We start from the raw sequence: 19,376 nt of genomic DNA on the forward strand, positions 1-19,376 counted from the left end.
GTTGGAAAAGGTTGCAGCAAACGTTCAGACTTCTCCAGCTCCCTTTCCCCTCCCTCCTCTCAGCACCCCCTCTTTCCTTCTCATTCAACAGCACCTGCTGTGACCGAGTGACGACAAGGAGGCTTCAGAAGCGGTGTGCTGATTGCTTTAATTGCTCTTGCCCTTTCAGTGCATCATTAGCAGGGGGACTGAGCAGCTGCCTCAGATAAGTCCCGATGTCCTAGGTTGCTTTTTTGCATTCAAAAGTGAGTGTTGGTTGTTCCCAAGCAATCATGTTAAACAGGCGTGGGAAGGACCCAGGGCAGGGAAGTCAGCAAAAGAGTGGCAAAGCCACAAGGCAAGTTGACCCCCAACTCGATGCCCGAACTCTTTGAGTGCATCTGTGTTGTGTTGACTTTGTGCACTTCCTTCCGTCCACCCATCACCCAAGACGAACCTCAACACATGGCTGACTGTCCTACTTATCAAATGACCTGAAATTCAGCCCCCATCACCTGGCTGCAAACAGCAATTGGCTTGTAGGAGAAAAGCGAGAGCTTCTGTCTGCTTGCTAAACTGCAGTCGTCAAGTCAGGAGGCTTTGGAAAGGCAGAGCTGTCTTGTCAATTGCTGGGTCGACAGGATGGCCTAAAAATGTCTTTTAAAATCTCCAGGCTTCTTACATCCTCTCTCACTCCTCTGTATTTTTCTACCCACTCCACTGAATTTCATTTTTAAAAACCTGACATTTCAAAGGAAGATTGGAAGGAGAGAGGAGGAGAAGAAAATATTCTGTGCAATTTAGAAGAAGAAACTGGGCCAGGAGCCTTACTTTTCCTCCTCTATTCATTTCATCTGCCTTACAAATTAAAGCATTTCCTTCTGGTTACTATTGGGGGGGGGCGCAGACAGGAGCGGGGAGGAGAAGAAGAAGAAACCTAAAACAATCTTCAAATTAAGGCCTTAGCTCACATTACCCACAGAGTTATGGAACTAAATAATTAACTGTCTTATATCATTTGAGCAATGCCTAATCTTCAAACACAGCAACCGCTCCCAAGGTTCTTTTGATCTTTGAGGAATTGCATTGGAGGAAGTGCTGAGCTCTGCGCTTCAAGCAGGTGATTCCTTGACCGACTTATCGGAATCTGGAACGCAGATTGACCTAAAATTGACCGCGAAGCCATTTTTGCACACATGGATTTTGATAAATCTCACTGTCCAGATGTTTAGCTGAGAGAAGTTTTAAGCAGACATTAAGTGGCAGATAAAATGCACTGGAGTGCAACACTCCCCTGCCAATTGAACCATTTATACTAAAGAGAAGTAATAATAATAATAAAAAAATTATAATTATTGTTATTATTATTATTAATACCCCGCCCATCTGGCTGGGTTTCCCCAGCCACTCCGGGCGGCTTCCAACAAAAGATTAAAAATACATTAAAACATCAGTCATTAAAAACTTCCCTAAACAGGGCTGCCTTCAGATGTCTTTTAAACGTCAGATAGTTGTTTATTTCTTTGATTTCTGATGGGAGGGCATTCCACAGGGTGGGCGCCACTACCGAGAAGGCCCTCTGCCTGGTTCCCTGTAACCTCACTTCTCGCAGGGAGGCAACCACCAGAAGGCCCTCAGTGCTGGACCTCAGTGTCTGGGCAGAACGATGGGGGTGGAGACGCTCCTTCAGGTATGCTGGGCCTTTGAGGCTGTTTAGGGCTTTCAAGGTCTTTGCATTATAGGGTTGCTAACCTGAGCCAACATCTTTACTGATTTTTTGGTCCAGATCAGGGATAGGGATCCTGTGGCCTTCCAGATGTTGTTAGACTGCAACTTCAATCATCCCAGACCATGGGGAATGCTGACAGAGTCCAACATCTGGAGAGCCAAAGGTTCCCCCATACCTGATCAGGTTTATTTATGTGATTTATATCTCACCTATCGGTCCAAGGAGCTCAAGGTGGCACTCATTTCTCTGTTCCCCATTTTATCCTCAGAACAACCTTATGAGGTAGGCTAGGCTAAGAGATGTTGAATGGCCAGTGGTCACCCAATGAGCTTCATGGCTGAGGGCAGATTAGAACGCTGGTCTCTCAGGCGCTAGTCCAGCTCTCTAATGCATAAACCACACAACTGTTTAAACTGGATCTGGTACAGAGAAGTGATCTCTGTGCTGGAAGTTTCAGTACAGGGGCAGACACTAGAGAAAATGGTAGCCTCCACCCATTAGTGGATGAGCTTGTGGGTCCTTTCCGATAAAAATGTGTGCAGTTGTGCTGGTAGTTCACTTGCTGGTGTTAACAAAACCACAGAGGTCTCATGCTGAATCAAGCTGTTTGCTGTTGCCTCTGAATGTGCTATAGAGGTGCAACAGAACTGGAAAGCAGAGGGGTTTTTCCATTACAGTGGTACCTCAGGTTACATACGCTTCAGGTTACAGACTCCGCTAACCCAGAAATAGTGCTTCAGGTTAAGAACTTTGCTTCAGGATAAGAACAGAAATCATGCTCCGGCGGCGCGGCGGCATCAGGAGGCCCCATTAGCTAAAGTGGTGCTTCAGGTTAAGAACAGTTTCAGGTTAAGAACGGACCTCCGGAATGTAAAGAAAAAGAAGGAACATTCTTTCATGTGTGGTGGGAATGTAAGAAAGTGAAAAGCTTTTGGGAAATGATATACAATGAAATGAAAAAGATGTTAAGATATACTTTTGTAAAAAAACCGGAGGCTTTTCTTTTAGGGATTACAGGAAAGGAAATAAGAAGAAAAGACTGTAAACTCTTCCAATATGCAGTTACGGCAGCCAGAATACTGTTGGCCCAGAAATGGAAACAAGAGGAAATACCGACGATAGAAGAATGGAGACTGAAACTGACAGAATATGCGGAACTGGACAAACTAACTGGGAAAATTAGATACACCAAAGACCAAAAGTTCATCGAAGACTGGGGAAAGTTTGTAGATTATCTGGAAAATGTATGTGACGTGAACACAACGCTAGTGGGATTTCAAGAGGCACTGTAAAAACAGAGAAGTATTGTTAATATGAAATAGTGGGGGAAGGGAAGTTTAATGGCAATACGAAAGAAGGGAATGTGTAATTAAAGATATAAATATGGATGATTCTCAGAGACGTTGAAGGAAGTTCAAAAAGAGACAATTTGTTGAAATTTGGATAAAAATGTATAATTGTATGGAAAACTAATAAAAATTTATTTTAAAAAAAGAAAAAAAAGAACGGACCTCCAGAACGAATTAAGTATGTAACCAGAGGTACCACTGTAACTTGTTCCATCACTGCAAGGACTTTTGGCTAAGCAACAGAACTTTCCCTCCTCCTCTCCTTTCCCGCACCCACTAAACCTCTTCTGGGGATTCCCCCAACCCTCTGAAGCAGTTTGGGGGAGGGGACAGGGGGCACACAGGGAAGGGAGGTTTCTGTTGTGCACTAACCAAACAGGGTACAAGGGCAAGACAATTTGAGCATACAACACTAATTCTGGCCCAACTGCACTGGCTGCCAATTAGTTTCTTGGCCCAATTCAAAGTGCTGGTTTTGGCCTATAAAGCCTTAAACGGCTCACCATATGAACCGGTACCCATCCTCTGAGGCAATCATCATCTGAGGCCCTTCTTCATGTGCCTCCTCCACAAGAGGTCCAGAGGGTGGAAAGACAAGAGCAGGCCTTTTCTGTAGTGGCTCCCTGATTGTGGATTGCTCTCCACAGGGAAGCTTGCCTGGCACCTTCATTAAATACAGCATCTTTAGGCGCCAGGCAAAAACATCCCTCCTCTCTCAGGCCTCTATGGGAGGGGTGTATTGTTTTGCCTGTTACTATTTTATGTATTTTTATTCTGCAAACCACCCTGCAATCCTCAGATGAAGCAGGTACATAAATTTAATAAACAAACATACTGCCCAATACATTTTTCCCCCATTTAGTTGGGCAGGCTTCTCTTTATATTATAAGAGACTGGTCAATATTGCAATATTGTTTTATATGCTCGCTGAAACCATTCTTATTATTCTTATTCTTATTCTTATTTCATCAAGCCCACCCAGGCATATTATTGAGTTATGTATACTTTTTCCATTTTGGTGACTTTACCTGTTGTTATTATTATTAGTAGTAGTAGTAGTAGTAGTACCCTGACCATCTGACTAGGTTGCCCCAGCCACTCTGGATTTTTTATATATATATTTCTTTTGATTTATATACACTTTTCTAAAGAAATAAATAAAGCCCTTGGGTGCACTGCTTCTAAAGCAATTTATACAGCCTTTTACGGAAGTCAAGGTGCTAGCCATTACCCAACACAAAAGTGTTTTCTTTCCCATTAAATTTTTATGAACTTCAAGCTGTTCAGTTGAGATCACACTGCCATTTTGTGAAATTTTGTCAAGCAAGTTCTCCTCACAGGTACCTCTATCCAACGGAGGCTGTGAGAAGCCAATAACAAGGGAGTTAAACTTAGTGCAAGGCTGCCTGTATCAAAACATTAGCCAATCCCTACGGGACACAATGCTGTCTTTAAATTTAGCATGTGAACTGTTGGGGCAAACCACTTAGGCAAATGCCAGCCAGGAAATTTCTTGTTCAGTTCTACCTTCTCTGAGGGTTAATTAATATTTTTTTGCTAATAATAGAGCCTTGTGTTTGCTCCGATAAGCTACGTCTGTCACTAGATTCCAGAACACAATTGGGTGAATGTTTTCAGTCTATTCTAATACTCTCTTCTCTTTTTGGAGTATTGTTAAGGCGCACAGATATAGTCAAGAGGAATGAGGTAAAGAAGCAAAGCATTTGCCCGAAACAAAGACTGTTTACTAAATTAATGCAGTTGTTGGCCTCTGAATAATGCTGACCGCAACAAAAAGGATAAAAGAAAATCATGTCAAGTCCGATATGCTTGAGACCAATTAACGTGCAAAGTATTTGGAAGCAGTCATTTCACCCAGCCTTTCAAATAATTACTCAACAGACAAGTCACATTTCTCAGTCTTGCTCATCCATATCCCTTTCTCCTCGTTCTTCTTGTTTCCCATATCTGCCTCCTTAAAGGGCCAAGTCAAATTAGATGTGAAATTAAATGCATGGATGGAAATTAATGCCCATGTTTTATGTTTAGTAAACATAGGTTTCAGTTTGTGCAGGCGCACTGTCTGCAGTTTTTCTCTTGCATCTGAATCATCTTGAATCACGTTGGGGGTTCCTCGTTTGGAGAGTTACTGCTTTTGTTCAGACAAGTCCCACATCTGTCAGAAGCAGCCCACTTCAGTTCAACATTTGTCCAACTGACAGGAGACTTTCCCAACCCTGCCTGGAGATACTGAGGATTGAACCTGGCATCATCCGCAAGCAAGTAAAAGGCAACGGACCCCTGGATGCTTAAGTCCTGTCAAAGGAGACTATGGGATTGGGGCGCTCATCTCGCTTTCAGGCCGAGGGAGCCAGCGTTTGTCCACAGACAGCTTTCCAGGTAATGTGGCCATCATGACTAAACCACTTCTGGCGCAATGGAACACCGTGACGGAAACCAGAGCGCACAGAAACACCGTTTACCTTCCCGCTGCAGTAGCAACTGTTTATCTACTTGCACTGGTGTGCTTTCGAACTGCTAGGTTGGCAGGAGCTGGGACAGAGCAACGGGGATTCGAACCGCTGACCTTCTGATTGGCAAGCCAAAGAGGCTCAGTGGTTTAGACCACAGCGCCACCCGCATGCAAAGCCACTGACCTATGGTCCTTACCATCCAAGTATTCTAACTGTGACCTCCAGAACGAATTAAGTTCTTAACCCGAGGTACAACTGCACACTACATGTTTAAAACTAAACATAATATTAAAAGAGCTGTGCTGCATCAGACCAAGAGTCCATATAGTGAGGTATCAGGTTTCTCACAGTGGTTTGGTGGGGCTGGTGCCCACTGTTTGAAGTTTTACTGTAGTTTTGTAATTTGTTGGAAGCTGGCCAGAGTGGCCAGGGCAACCCAGCCAGATGGGTGGCATACAAATAAATTATTATTATTATTATTATTATTATTATTATTATTATTACTGCTACTACTACTACTACTACTACTACTACTACTACTGCTGCTACTGTCAAGGGAGAAGGCAGAAAGACCAACAGCAGGTGTTGCCACAGCCAACAACAGGCAGAGGCAACTAATTCTAGTTTTGCCACCTGTCGTCCTCCCTGCTAAGTTCTACAAAGGCAACATGGAGAGACAGAAGAGGAGGAAGCCACCCTCCCTAGACTGGTTGCAGGTAGGAAGGCAGGTAGGTGGAGACTGGCTGAGGGCAAGAAGGAGTTTGTCGGAAGTGCCCCATTTGCCTTAGCAGATGAGCCTTTGCTGCAGGGGTGGTCAACCTGATGCCGATGCTGTTTATTTATGTAGACCATCTCTATACAGCTTAATATATACAAATATACATGAGATGTGCAGAGAGTATCTGAAGTATCTGAAAGATTGCCTCCTTCCCTACAGACCCCTCTCAGGAGTTAATATCAGCAGAGGGGGCCCTATTGGTTGCTCCACTGCCCTCAGAAACTGGCTGTGTGTGTGTGTGTAGGTAGGTAGGTAGCTAGGTAGCTAGCTGAGGAGATGGCCTTCTCTGTGGCAGCCCCTCAGCTGCAGAACACCCTCCCCACAGAGGTGCACCGGGTACCTTCAGCGGATGCCAAAGACACACCTGGCTTTTGATACTAGCGATGTATTATGTTTAGGACCCATCTGATTTCTGTGATTGTAGGTTGTTTTGAACTGTTTTCAACATTGTGTTTTAATTGATGTAACCTGCCCTGGGACCTTAGGTTGAAACGCAGATTGTTGTTGTTGTTGTTGCTGTTGTTGTTGTTGTTCCTCTCCTGCTATTTCTCCCACTCCCTGGAGATGGGTATTCAAAGGCTCCTGACCTCTGTGGTAAAGGTAAAGGAGGGACCCCTGACCATTAGGTCCAGTCATGGCCAACTCTGGGGTTGCGGAGCTCATCTTGCTTTTTTGGCTGAGGGAGCCAGCGTACAGCTTCCGGGTCATGTGGCCAGCATGACTAAGCCGCTTCTGGCAAAGCAGCGCACGGAAACGCTGTTTACCTTCCCAGGTACCGCTGGAGTGGTACCTATTTATCTACTTGCACTTTGACAAGCTTTCGAACTGCTAGGTTGGCAGGAGGACCTCTGTGGTAGTATACAGCTATTGAGAGCCTAACCCTCCATGGATTTGCCTAATTCCCTTTTAAAGCCATCCAAGTTGGTGTCAACAGCCACATCTCGTGGGGACCAATTCCATAGTTTAACTACGTGCCCTGTGAAGAAGTACTTCCTGTTTGTCTGCTTTGTGTCCAACGAACACCCTCATCCCATGGAAAGGCAGCTTATTAAGATCCATCGTGTGCTCTGTTCTCCATCTCTGATGCATTCCATCCTTCTCTTCGGTCAACACAGAACGACAGACTCCGGGAGGTGGGGGTGAGAATGAAACCAGCACACTAGACAAATGTGCCTTCCAATCCCTGTGGGACTCATTCAGGCCACCAGGCGCTCCATAAAGTTTATCACGTGGCATGACTATTCTGAAAAGCCGCAGACTACTAAAGGGGTCAGCTGACTTGCACCATGGGGCAGTGGGGTGGGGTGAGAGAATCTCTGTCTTTTTAAAGCAGGGCAGACATAACAAGGAGTTTGCAGCAGGCAAAGAGAAAACAGCTCTGTCACGGTTACTTCAGGCTTTACTCCTGTTACTCCTCTGTGGATTGGGGTGGGGATAATTTACAATCCAAATTAGCCTCAAGAAGTCATCTCCGCTTCACAGGGCTGTAACTCTGAAACGACTCCACTGAGTTCGCCGTACTTTATTTCTGCAAGAGCATGAGCAAGGAGCCCTTCAGTGCTCGGGTCTCACCCTAGCAAGCTTCTCAGAAAAATATCTGCGCAATAAGGTGACTTACACTGCAATCCCAGGCATGCCTACTCAGAAGCAAGCCGCAACAAGTTCACTAGGATTTACTGCCGTGTAAGGATTGCACCTTTATACGGATACTCTATGCTCCCTACAATATTCCGAACACTTTTGTACATGAAGGAGTTTTTAAAAATGAGCAAGTCATTTTTAGAGTATCCCTCATCAGTAACCATGTTTAGGAGTACACAAATATCCAGCCCCCAAATCTCAGTTACTCCCTGTCCATCTCTTTCACATCTTTCCTGGTTTTCTTACTTGCCCCCCCCTTTTCTATAATTGTTTTAAATTGCATTCCATATCTGCTAAAACCCACAAGGGATTTTCCAAGAAGATGCATATTGCACCTTGAGCAAAATCTATACCAAAGGTAATGCATGATAACCCAACAATTATTATTTGCTCTTATTTCAGCTCTGGGAGCCGTTTTAATAGAAAAGCAGGGTATAAATATCAAACCCAATCTGGTCTCCCCCTCCCCTCCCCAAAAAATGTTTTTTTAAGTGAAGCGTTGCTTATTATTAGGGTTCTCATCGTACAAGGGCAATTCTGCGACAGGGACGTTAGCTTGGACCTTGTCATCGCTAATCAAAACCGTTGTTAGCTATGAAGAAAGTAAGAATTCTTTGGGGGGCGGGGGGGGGGGAATCCAAGAGGACTGCCAGAGCAAGATTTCATTATTGTCATTTCCCCAAGGAAGCACCCCCCCCCACAAAAAGTGCCAAGTCGTTGCAGCCTTCGCACACCAACGCAGTGCTTTGACGGGGGGGCCTTGCATGACTTGCAATGCTTTCAACCCACATAAAGCTGTACTTACACCGAGTGCTGAGGCTGATGGTGGCCCAGCTCACTCCTTTCAGATGACCGTGCCGAGTCCGCCGGACTGGCATGTTAGCAGAACTGAGTTACTTCCCGCGTTGCGGCATGGAGAGCGTGGGTCGTTTAAGCAACGACGTCCGATTGATTCCTGCATTAGGCATAGGGGATACTATATCCAAATGACACATCCGGAAGAGGGGCTTTGCAGCTGAGAGGCCACAGAATCAAGTCTGCAGCATAACAAGGGAAATCCCTCGGGTAAGGGGGGGGGGAAACAACCACCTCCGAAACAGTGGGGGAGGGCAAAATGGGGGAGGAGGGAGAGAGAGAAGAGTAAACCTGAAACACAGCCAATATCCCTAAAGACTCCTTGGGATATTCTGGACCTAAAAAGCCCTCCAATCAGAGCCGCGGGGGCAGGAGAAAACAGACACATGCCTCCCTGAACCATATATGTCTTAGATTAGGCAGAGTTTGAAGGGACTGAAACTGGAGATGGGTCTTCGAGACCCGTCAACCGGCATCACATGTCACTTGTCAATGTGAAATACTGCAGAGTTCTGAGGTCCTGTTTTGAGAAGCGGAATTAGGTTAGGGAGGGGAAAACATGTGTCAAACTTTTTCAAATAATAATAATAACAGCAGCAGCAGCAACAACAACAGTAATTATATACAGCAAGTTTCAATTAAGTGGTGGTAGGGTTTTTTTTTTACCTGCAAAAAAAAAAAAAGGACTGTTAAACTTTTCAAAGTTAAAAAAAGAAAACACTAGCTTTTTATTATAGGGCGGATCAGGGAAGCCATAAGGAATCAAACGACTGCCAAATCTGGAAGCAAGAATTGGGAATCTGTAGCACATTCTCGAGAGCTTGGCTTTGGCTGCCTAGGTCCCTTCTGCCCAGGCACTTATTTCCCCGGCCAAGTCTCTAATGAGATTAATCTCAATTAATCTGCAGAAGGAAACAAGAGTCCCAAATCAACAGATGCTGGAAGGGGAGGCTGCGCAGAAATTCTGAAATCTATCACAGCCACTCTTCAATTAGTGTTTTATTATTAAAACTGACTCTCTCTGGCGTAATATTATGTGTAATTCACCAGCAGAGAGGAAAATTATAAAATCCACACGGAGTCATTGATAGAAGACTCTTCCAAAATCAATCAGAGTGCATGAGGAAAAGCGTCATTAGAGCTTTGAAAACGCCTGGTTTTTGCATGAAAACATTCTGGCACAAACTAACAATGCCTGCCATGGGTACGTTCATATCATACATTCAAAGCACTGTGACGATACCACTATAAACAGCCGCAGCTTCCCTCAAAGAATTCTGGGGCCTGTAGTTTGTTAAGGGTGCTGAGAGTTTTTAGGAGACACCCCCTCTTTCCTCACAGAGATACACTGGTACCTCGGGTTACATATGCTTCAAGTTACAGACACTTCAGGTTACAGACTCTGCTAACCCAGAAATAGTACCTCGGGTTAAGAACTTTGCTTCAGGATAAGAACAGAAATTGTGCTCCGGCGGCGCAGCGGCAGCAGGAGGCCCCATTAGCGAAAGTGGTGCTTCAGGTTAAGAACAGTTTCAGGTTAAGAACGGACCTCCAGAACGAATTAAGTTCTTAACCCGAGGTACCACTGTACAGTATTTCCAGAATTCTTTGTGAAGAGGAATTGATTGCAGGAGCCTGGGAATTGTAGGAGCTTAAAGGGGTCTGCTACAACTCTCAGCATCTTTAACAAACGACAGCTCCAAGCCATGACTGTTACAATTCAATTCAAAGTTTATTTGTTGTTGCGGCCATCCCGGTCGTTCCAATGAAAAAAGGAGATAAAAATATTCTATGCCTTGCTGTGCAGAATATGCATAGGTGTATCATTAAAATGCAGTGATAACCCATTGATCTATGTCTATATCAGATCTATCAATCATCTATCCATCTTAAAATACAGACCTGCACAAACAAGTTTCTATATTAAATTGCTTATCAGACTTTTTGATGAACATTCTTCTCAGTTTCCGGGCTGCAACTGAGAATCTTGCAACAGCCACGACCATTTAAAATGGTAACATAGCGCTTTGAGCGTGTGTTTCTGCATGTGAATTGGCCTCACTAGATCCTAGCCTTTGAGAGGTTCTTAATATCCTTCTTGATGGTGCGAAAGCCACTGGAGAGCCAATTGCTTGTGTAAGACAACAGCTTTGTTGCCACAGGTGAGAAACCAATGCCATGGCTCTTCCCTGTTTGAGTACAAACCCTCATGGTTGGTCCCAAAGCATCCCATATTATCTCAATGGGGCAGGAAGGTGCTTGGCTTCCATGCTCCTGCTGGAGTAATTCCAGAACCCAGTCTCAATGTTGTGTTGTTGTTGTTGTTGTTGTTTTAAGCAAATGCTGGGGTGTGTGTGTGTGTGATTCAGTCAATGATTGACACACAGCATTGACCGTGTTCTGTCCCCTCCTGTGCAAATTCTTTTTGAGGATGGTTCCCTGCAGGCATCTTCGCACCAGTAAGACTGAATAATTTCATAAATAATTACCTTTCGTCAGAAAATACTTGGGGCAATGTGCTTCAAAAATATGAAGAAATGACAAGGAAACAGCGTTGCAGGAATCATAAACTTGGGAGGGATCCTGAGGCTCATCTAGTCCAACCCCCCCCCCCCCAATGCAGGAGTCCTGCCCCCAGCTTTCCCTGGGTGGGTTCGATCCGGTTTAACAGCCGGATGCTGTTATATGTATATACAGCATATATGTATATGCTGTTATATGTATATATGTATATATGTATATACAAACACACATGTGTATATACAGAGAGTGAAAAATATACATTTTAATGAGGCACTCCAGTCACTTTATCCAGGTGCGCTTTTGATGTGCACCTGTGGGGTGTGCAGCAAAATGTTGCAACATGAAGTGCTCCTGCTCAGGGTTCCAGCCAACAATGGGCACTCCAATAGTCAGTCAGCACTTCATGGCTGATGAACCTGCCCAATCCTCATTGTGCTATTTTGGCGGTCTCCCTTCCAAAGATTTCTCCCGCAGCCTGCTGACACCTCCCCTCTTGTGTGTGGATGGTGCTGTTTTAGCTATATAGCTGTCCCTGCTCAGACGAATTCACTCTAATTATATAGGGCGGTGGCAATACTTCACACCAGTGTGTAGATGCCCTACCCAAATGTGGCACCCCTCACATTTAAACCCCAGATACGTTAACGGCTTTGCATATTGCACATATAGTTACAACTATGAAGAGCACCTGTATTTTCTGCACGTATTCTGTCACACTCACTTAAAGGTTCGCCCTTTGAAGCATCCATTTCCAACCATGAGAGTTGTGGCCCAAAACATCTGAAGGTTATCATGTTAGCAAAGGTCATTTTAAAGGCCTGGGTGCATTTATTCAACTTCACTTAACTAGCAACATCATTCACTAGGCTAGACATACCGAGGGTTCATTTCACAAAGCAGTTGCTCCACCGTAGTAAGTAGGGCATTTATAGCGCATTTAAAGCACATAGCTTTCCCTAAAGGATCCTGGGAACTATAGCACTGCAAAGGATTCTTTTTTTTTGGGGGGGGGGGAGGAATCATGTGCTTTAAGACTAATGTAAACAGTTAATTAAGTACCACTTATGCATCCCCAATCAACATATCAGCCAGTAAAGCAAATATTGCTTTAGCTAGAATGGAATAAAGGCAGCAGTTAGGAAAAAAACAACAGGCAAGATCCAGAAAAATATGAAACACATTCATATCCCATTGCTTTCAGTAGGAGAGAGCTAAGCATGTTTTAATTCTGCCCATTTGGTGGACAATTGCTTCATTTGTTCCATCCTAATTGATGCAATAGGCCCTGTCTCTGCAAATGTGCAAGCTATACCAAACACACACACACCACCATACCGAAAGCAATAGCACTAGCCAGATTTGTGCCGATGAGCAATCGAGTAGGAAGCTTTTCATTCCTGAGTCACAAGTTCCAGCCTGGCAGAAGTCAGTAACAGGGTTGTCAAATGATAGCCAAAAAATGCATTCATGACAGGTCAGTTTGTCTTGCTGGCACCTAAGATTCTAAAATAGACAACTTTCATCAACTGAATACTGGCTAAACGTATTCCAGATCCGATTTCAGCAACATAACTTGCCATTGTACACGTATGCCGCTGAGCTGAACAACTATTATTGTAGAAATTTTCATCCTTTTTTTAAAAAAAACAACAACATATCAAGCCATTAGCAGCTGAATAATATATATATGGCTTGCAACAAACTCTGGCATTCAGGTGTGTTACCACTCGACATTCAGCAGCAAATTGTTCTGAGAACCTGAATTGCTATATCTCTTCAGCAAAGGAAGAATTGGTTTGCAGGGTGTATGGTCACAACCTTCTCCCCACCCACTATAGGAAACCTAGTTTTAAAATGGGGTTTTCTCCCCTCTCCACCAGGGCACTGTGGTAGGTATCATGTCAACTTACAGAAGCAGTAACAAGAACTAATTCAACCTACCGAAAGTCAGGAAATTTTAATTATAGGAACAAATAAGGGGCAGTAAGCCATTGATTCATTGCACAGAGACAAAAGCAAAGTAAACCAAAAGGGGGTAAAAAGGGGGAGGGCATTATCATTTATTATTTTCGACTCATTCTCGTGCCTAAATGGAATGAAGTCATCTCTTCCTAGAGAGCAACAGAAGATATTGATTATCAAAGTGCTGCTGCTGAAATCAGGCCAATAGGAAGCCCAGATAAAACTGAAGTGGATTTGAAAATCAAGCCTATTAGCGAGAACAATCCCTCTTAGGCTGAAGGAAATTACACATCTGATGAATGCACAAGCGAGCTTCCTACAGGCTGAGCCAAAGATGTAACTCAGAAACTCAGCAGATCAGATTAAACTGCAGATAACAGCCAGGGAGGCCTGCTATTCATTCATTCCCGAATGTGCTACATGCTTCGAAAGAGCAACTCTTCCAAATGCGTTTCAGGAACTAGAACCCAAAAGGCGATTCTGCCACCCCTTCTGAATATGCTACTAAAGTAAGAGAGAAAGACTACTGAATTTAGGGTGGCCATGTTGCCCTGCTTTGCAGAGGACACTCCTCTATTTGAAGGGCTGTCCTGTCCAGGGATCAGGAACTCTAAGAAGGGCGAGCAATTGGACCTTGAAGTTGCCCATCAACAGTTTACACCTGGAGTACAGGCTGAGTAGACACACCTGTCTTCCCAGTTATCGCAAGATGAGCCATGTTTCTATTTAAATTACAGTATTTATTTCTAAATTCACGGAGGAGACACTTGAGAGTCCCATGGAGTGCAAGAAGATCAGACCTATCTATTCTTAAGGAAATCAGCCCTGAGTGCTCACTGGAAGGACAGATTCTGAAGCTGAGGCTCCAATACTTTGGCCACCTCATGAAAAGATGAAAAGATTCTCTAGAAAAAACTCTGATGTTGGGTAAGATTGAGGCCACAAGGAAAAGGGGATGACAGAGGACGAGATGGTTGGACAGTGTTATAGAAGCAACCAACTTCAATTTGACGAAACTCTGGGAGGTAGTGGAAGATTGGAGTGCCTGGCATGCTCTGGTCCATGGGGTCACGAAGAGTCGGACACGACTAATCGACTAAACAACAACAATAATTAAATCAGCATATGCTAATTCTATGCAAACTCTTTTGGCGAGGGGGGATATACATATCCCCCTTTTGGGCCGTGTGTAAGTGGCTAAAGTTGATTATAAAGAAGGAGCTTTCAAGCTTTCTGTTGCAAGGTGTGATGGAGAGTCACACATGGAATTATATTAAGGTACAACTCCAAACACTCTTAGATGAGACTGATTTTCTAGATCCATTTCAGGCCTGGTGTGGGGAGTAAGGTTGCCTTGGTCGCCCTGTATTATGACCAATGTTGGGACAGGTGTGTGTGTGTGTGTCCCTGTTTGTTCTCCTTGACCTCTCAGTGACATTTGAAACCGTCGGTCTTACACAGCCCTCTGGGGAGAATGTCTGAGCTGACAATCTTAATACGCATGGAAGTTATACAATGCCTGTTCTTCATTCTAATTTCAGAGAATCATAGAGTTGGAAGGAACACAGGGGTCATCCAGCCCAACCCCTTGAAATGCAGGGAACTTTTGCCCGACATGGGGTTCAAACCCACAACCTTGAAATTAAGTGTCTTGTGCTCTACCAGCTGAGCTATTTGTGGGGACATTATACAACAAGGAACATTCATTCTGATTTGTTTGTGTGGAGTTCTTTAAAGTCTCCTAACTAATGCAAAGTCTTCAAAATTTGGGTCAGTAGCAGTCTTCCCATCAATCGCTTGTCCTACACTTTTAGTGCATCCCCCCGTCAATTTCCCAACATGAAGAGTCAATTTTTTAAAGATTTGTTGTGCCAGAGTTATTTAATCCACAAACCTAAATTTCCAGCATACAATCAAATCCCCACACACAATGCTGACAATCTCAAGGCAACACTAATCTATTCTCTTCACTGGCTTTACTCAAGCCCTTTTAATTCTCTCCCTCTCTCTTAGAAAAACAGACAAAACCTTGGTTTCTGAAGAATGTTTTTGTCAAGTGTGGAGAAAACCTCAAGAAGCTTCCCTAAAAGCGATTACATTTTTTAAAAAATGTGCTTCAAAGTGACAATTATTTTCCTTTTGCATTTCTAAACAGGAAAAGTGGACATTCTAGATCAGGGGTCCCCAAACTAAGGCCCGCGGGCCGGATAAGGCCCGAGGGACTCGTTTATCCAGCCCACGGCGACCCCCGCCACCTGCTGCCGCCACCTGCTCTGACCGGTGCTGTGCTGTTGCTCACTTCTGGGTCGGAGGAGCACCGGAAATAGCTTGTGTGCATGCGCAATCGTTATTTCTGGTGCTCCTCCGACCTGGAAGTGCGCTGGAAATAGCATGTGCACACGTGTTTGGGCACGCGCTCCCCCGCCCTCCGGCCCACTGTGCGATCGGCACTGTAGACACCAGCCCAAGGTTTGCTGACCCCTGTTCTAGATTATGTGTTGTGATCACCGTAACCCCATTTGATCTGTGGATCCGTTACAGGTGTCCCATAATACCCATTCTGTATTGTAATATTTTTAGTGTGCCAGTACCTAAACTTTGGAACTCCCTGCCTATTGATACCAAGTAGGGACCTTCTTCATTGTACTCTTTTTGGCACCTGCTAAAAACATTTTTGTTTAGACTCGCTTGCCCAGATATGTAGAATGTGGACTTGCATTTGGTTTTCAGTTTATCAATTTTTATCTTTTTTTGAATATTTTAATAGTTGCTTTTAATTGTTTTTACCAACATCATTATTATTATTATTATTATTATTATTATTATTATTATTATCTTTTTGTAAACTGCTTTAAGGTTCCTTACAATCGACAGGTATAATAAATTTTATGAAATAAAAATAAGTAAATATTCCCTGCCGCATACCCCTAAAGACAACTGGAAGAGAATCTGTCCACTCAAATTCAAGAAACATTTCAGCACAGCAAGATGAACGCGGAACCTGATATTTTACCATTCTACAACATTTTGTAGCATGTATCTCTTGGGTTTTGTGTGAGTCTGTGTTTCTCGGTTTCCTTATTTCTCTTTCCTTTTGTGCTGTACCCCTCCATGTTACCCTCTTTTTTTATATATAAATTCATTTTCTGCCATGATTCTCTAGTATTACTGGTTACGGTGCCTACTTGTAAATACTGCCAAAAAGAGAACTGTCATAAATAAAGTAAGCCAGAATTAATCATTTGCTTAAAAACAAAACCTCTGATGCCCCTAATTTCTTGGCTTGTGATCATTTGGCTCCTGACATCAGCTAATAAGTGTTTTGATCTTTTCGTGAAATACTACTCTTTCATCCTGTCTTAATTGCATCCAAACTGCCACTAAATACTGTGCAAATATTAAAGCGTTTCAGACACTTGGAGGCAATGTTGCACAGCCGGGCTTTGCCTGTGGCGCCTACGTTTATTTCCTGTGTTTCACCACAACGTCTTGTTTTGAAGACTGCCTTAGCACTTCAAGGAAAAGCCAAAGTAAGACCTTCAAAAGTGGAACCAGCACGACTGATAAGCACAGCTTGTGTTATGGCTGAAATTAACTAGACCAAAAGATACTCTGGTCTAGTCAATTCCACCCAGATCTCTTCTGAATTCTAAGAAATTAAGGGGAAAGTCTGCAATTAAAAATAAGGAAGGCAGAGCCAAAAAAAAAAAAAAAAATCCCCTCTACTTTCGTACAGTTATTGGGATATTAGTGCCATTTAAGGGAATTCACTTTGATTGCTGTTGTAATTGTAGAAATTGTGATAGAGCAGGGCTCTTGTATTCTTAATTCAAACTTCCGACGCCTGCCTAATACAGGGTGTCTCTAGATTGCACTCTGCATTGTAACATTTCCATATGCCTCTCAATGAATGGTTAATACAAAAAAAAAAGGAAACGGTGATATCATGGGGGTGGAAATCGTTCTTGGGGTTTCTAGATTCACATCAAAAAGATGTTCTATTTAGGACAATGCTGCAGATTGATACAGACAGACAGAGAGAGATCACCGTAGCTCAAATAAAAATTGAGAGACTACTTGGAGTTTTGACCACTGTCAACTCTACATAAAACATTCCTTTATATTGGGTTTGTCCACTTAATGTGCTTCTTCAGGATTCACCCTAATTTGCTTTTGCAAAGCTTACAGTGGGTTTAAACTATATCTGGTCTGTACTGAACAATCATTTCTGATTTACTCGTGGGGTGTTTACTCACCACCCCATTAATCATTCTTTCAACCTGCAGTTTTTTAAAAAGGATTTCATCGTCACTTTCCTAACTGCAAAAAGTCTGTTTATTTTATTTTTTAAAGTGGATTTGCAGCACTAATCCACTTCAATCTGCATTAATTGTGCAAACCTAAATTCATGGTAGGGACGCGGGTGGCGCTGTGGGTTAAACCACAGAGCCTAGGACTTGCCGATCAGAAGGACGGCAGTTCGAATCCCCGCAATGGGGTGAGCTCCCGTTGCTCGGTCCCTGCTCCTGCCAACCTAGCAGTTCAAAAGCACGTCAAAGTGCAAGCAGATTAATAGGTACCGCTCCGGCGGGAAGGTAAACGGCGTTTCTGTGCGCTGCTCTGGTTCGCCAGAAGCGGCTTAGTCATGCTGGCCACACAACCTGTAAGCTGTACGCCGGCTCCCTCAGCCAGTAGAGCGAGATGAGCGTCACAACTCCAGAGTCGTCTGCGACTGGACCTAATGGTCAGGGGTCCCTTTACCTTTAAAATTCATGGTATGTGTCTTAATCCCCTTCACCCACAAAATAGTGACAAGGAAAAAAACCAGGGCCTTTTCCTTAGGATTTTTGTGACCTCCAGGTTGAATGCCATAACATTACACTGTGTTCTGTGGGAAAGAAAAGCAAGGCCTGGGCTTTATTACAGTCTCTCCCCCTGCCCTCAGTACAGGCCAGCAAGAAAACCCAGTAAAATTGTCTAGCAAGAAGACCCTTAGATAGGAACATCAGAAGAGCTCTGCTGGATCATGCCAGCTGGATTATCTACTCAAGCATGCTGTTCTCCCAGTGGCAAACCAGACGTCACAATGGGAAGCCCACAAGCAGGGGAAAATGATTATGTTGCTTTAACTTACGGCGAGCTTTATTTTAACAGCCGAAATCGTTTCATGTTGGACATGAGCTAACAAAACACAGACTTTGTTCTGAGGTGGAAAATAAATAAAAAGATAGCATATCCACGGCACAACAAACTAATTTAAGGCATTCCCATTGCGTGGCTATTTATTTGGAGAAATTGTAAGCCTATGATGCCTGTAATTTAAAAAAGCTAAAAACTGACAGAGACGTTTTCAGTCACTGAAAAAACTGCAGCGCTGCCCTTTTTTAGCACTCTAAATTTAAGGCTGGCGTGTCACCCTAAGCACACGCCGTTTCCAAAAAGTTCCTCTGCAGTTAAAACAAGCAGGCTCTATTGAAAGCACGCCGAGTGCTAAGAATTCCTCCCGCTACCCCAGTCCACCCAACTGATTAATTTAGGTCACACAAGTGGGTGTTTGAGTTAAGTAAGCAGGCAGAGTGGTGATGCCAAAGACTTGACTGAACTACTGTAGGCCTCGCAAATGCCTAAAGATTATGGGTGGACAAGCCAGTTTTATGAAACAAACCAATGTTAAAAATAGGACACCCAAGAATATTCCAAGAAACTCAAGACACCAATTTGATATGTTTACTTTTTCTCCAGTGTTCTGTTGAACTGCCAACGCTTACTTTGTAGGTTGTCTTTCCATTTCTTTTAGACAGCACTCACCCCTCTTTTCTAGGAAAATTGGGGGGGGGGGAGAGATGTATGTCTATGCATTTGTGAAAGAACTTTGTATTTAACTCAAAGGAACTGGTTTTGAGAATCACAATAAGGACCCGTAATGAAACTCCTATCTGGAATTCACATTCAACGTAACAAAGTGAAAACTTTGTCTTATCTTTGACTGAGCACACAGACCATACATTTTAAGTACATTTTGAGCAAATTTCTCCACCCTCACCTCAAAATCACAAACCAGAATTACCCATCACAAAACCAGAATT

At 43.6% G+C, this 19,376-nt stretch overlaps 1 protein-coding gene across 14 annotated transcripts in view; it reads right to left on the reverse strand.

Moving 5' to 3' along the window:
* EVL (Enah/Vasp-like) overlaps positions 1-19,376 on the reverse strand; it is a 154,596-nt gene that overhangs the window by 40,680 nt on the left and 94,540 nt on the right. The window contains exon 1 of one of the 14 annotated variants that reach the window (XM_081022525.1): positions 8,756-9,276. The exons of the other annotated variants lie outside the window; for them this stretch is intronic. Coding sequence (XP_080878651.1) covers positions 8,756-8,828 — 73 coding nt within the window. The 5' untranslated portion in view covers positions 8,829-9,276. Of the gene's footprint in view, positions 1-8,755; positions 9,277-19,376 lie in introns of those variants that run through there. 14 annotated transcript variants of the gene reach the window in all.

This window comes from Podarcis pityusensis (genome assembly GCF_964106645.2).
Source record: "Podarcis pityusensis genome assembly, chromosome: 1".
NCBI lineage: Eukaryota > Metazoa > Chordata > Lepidosauria > Squamata > Lacertidae > Podarcis > Podarcis pityusensis.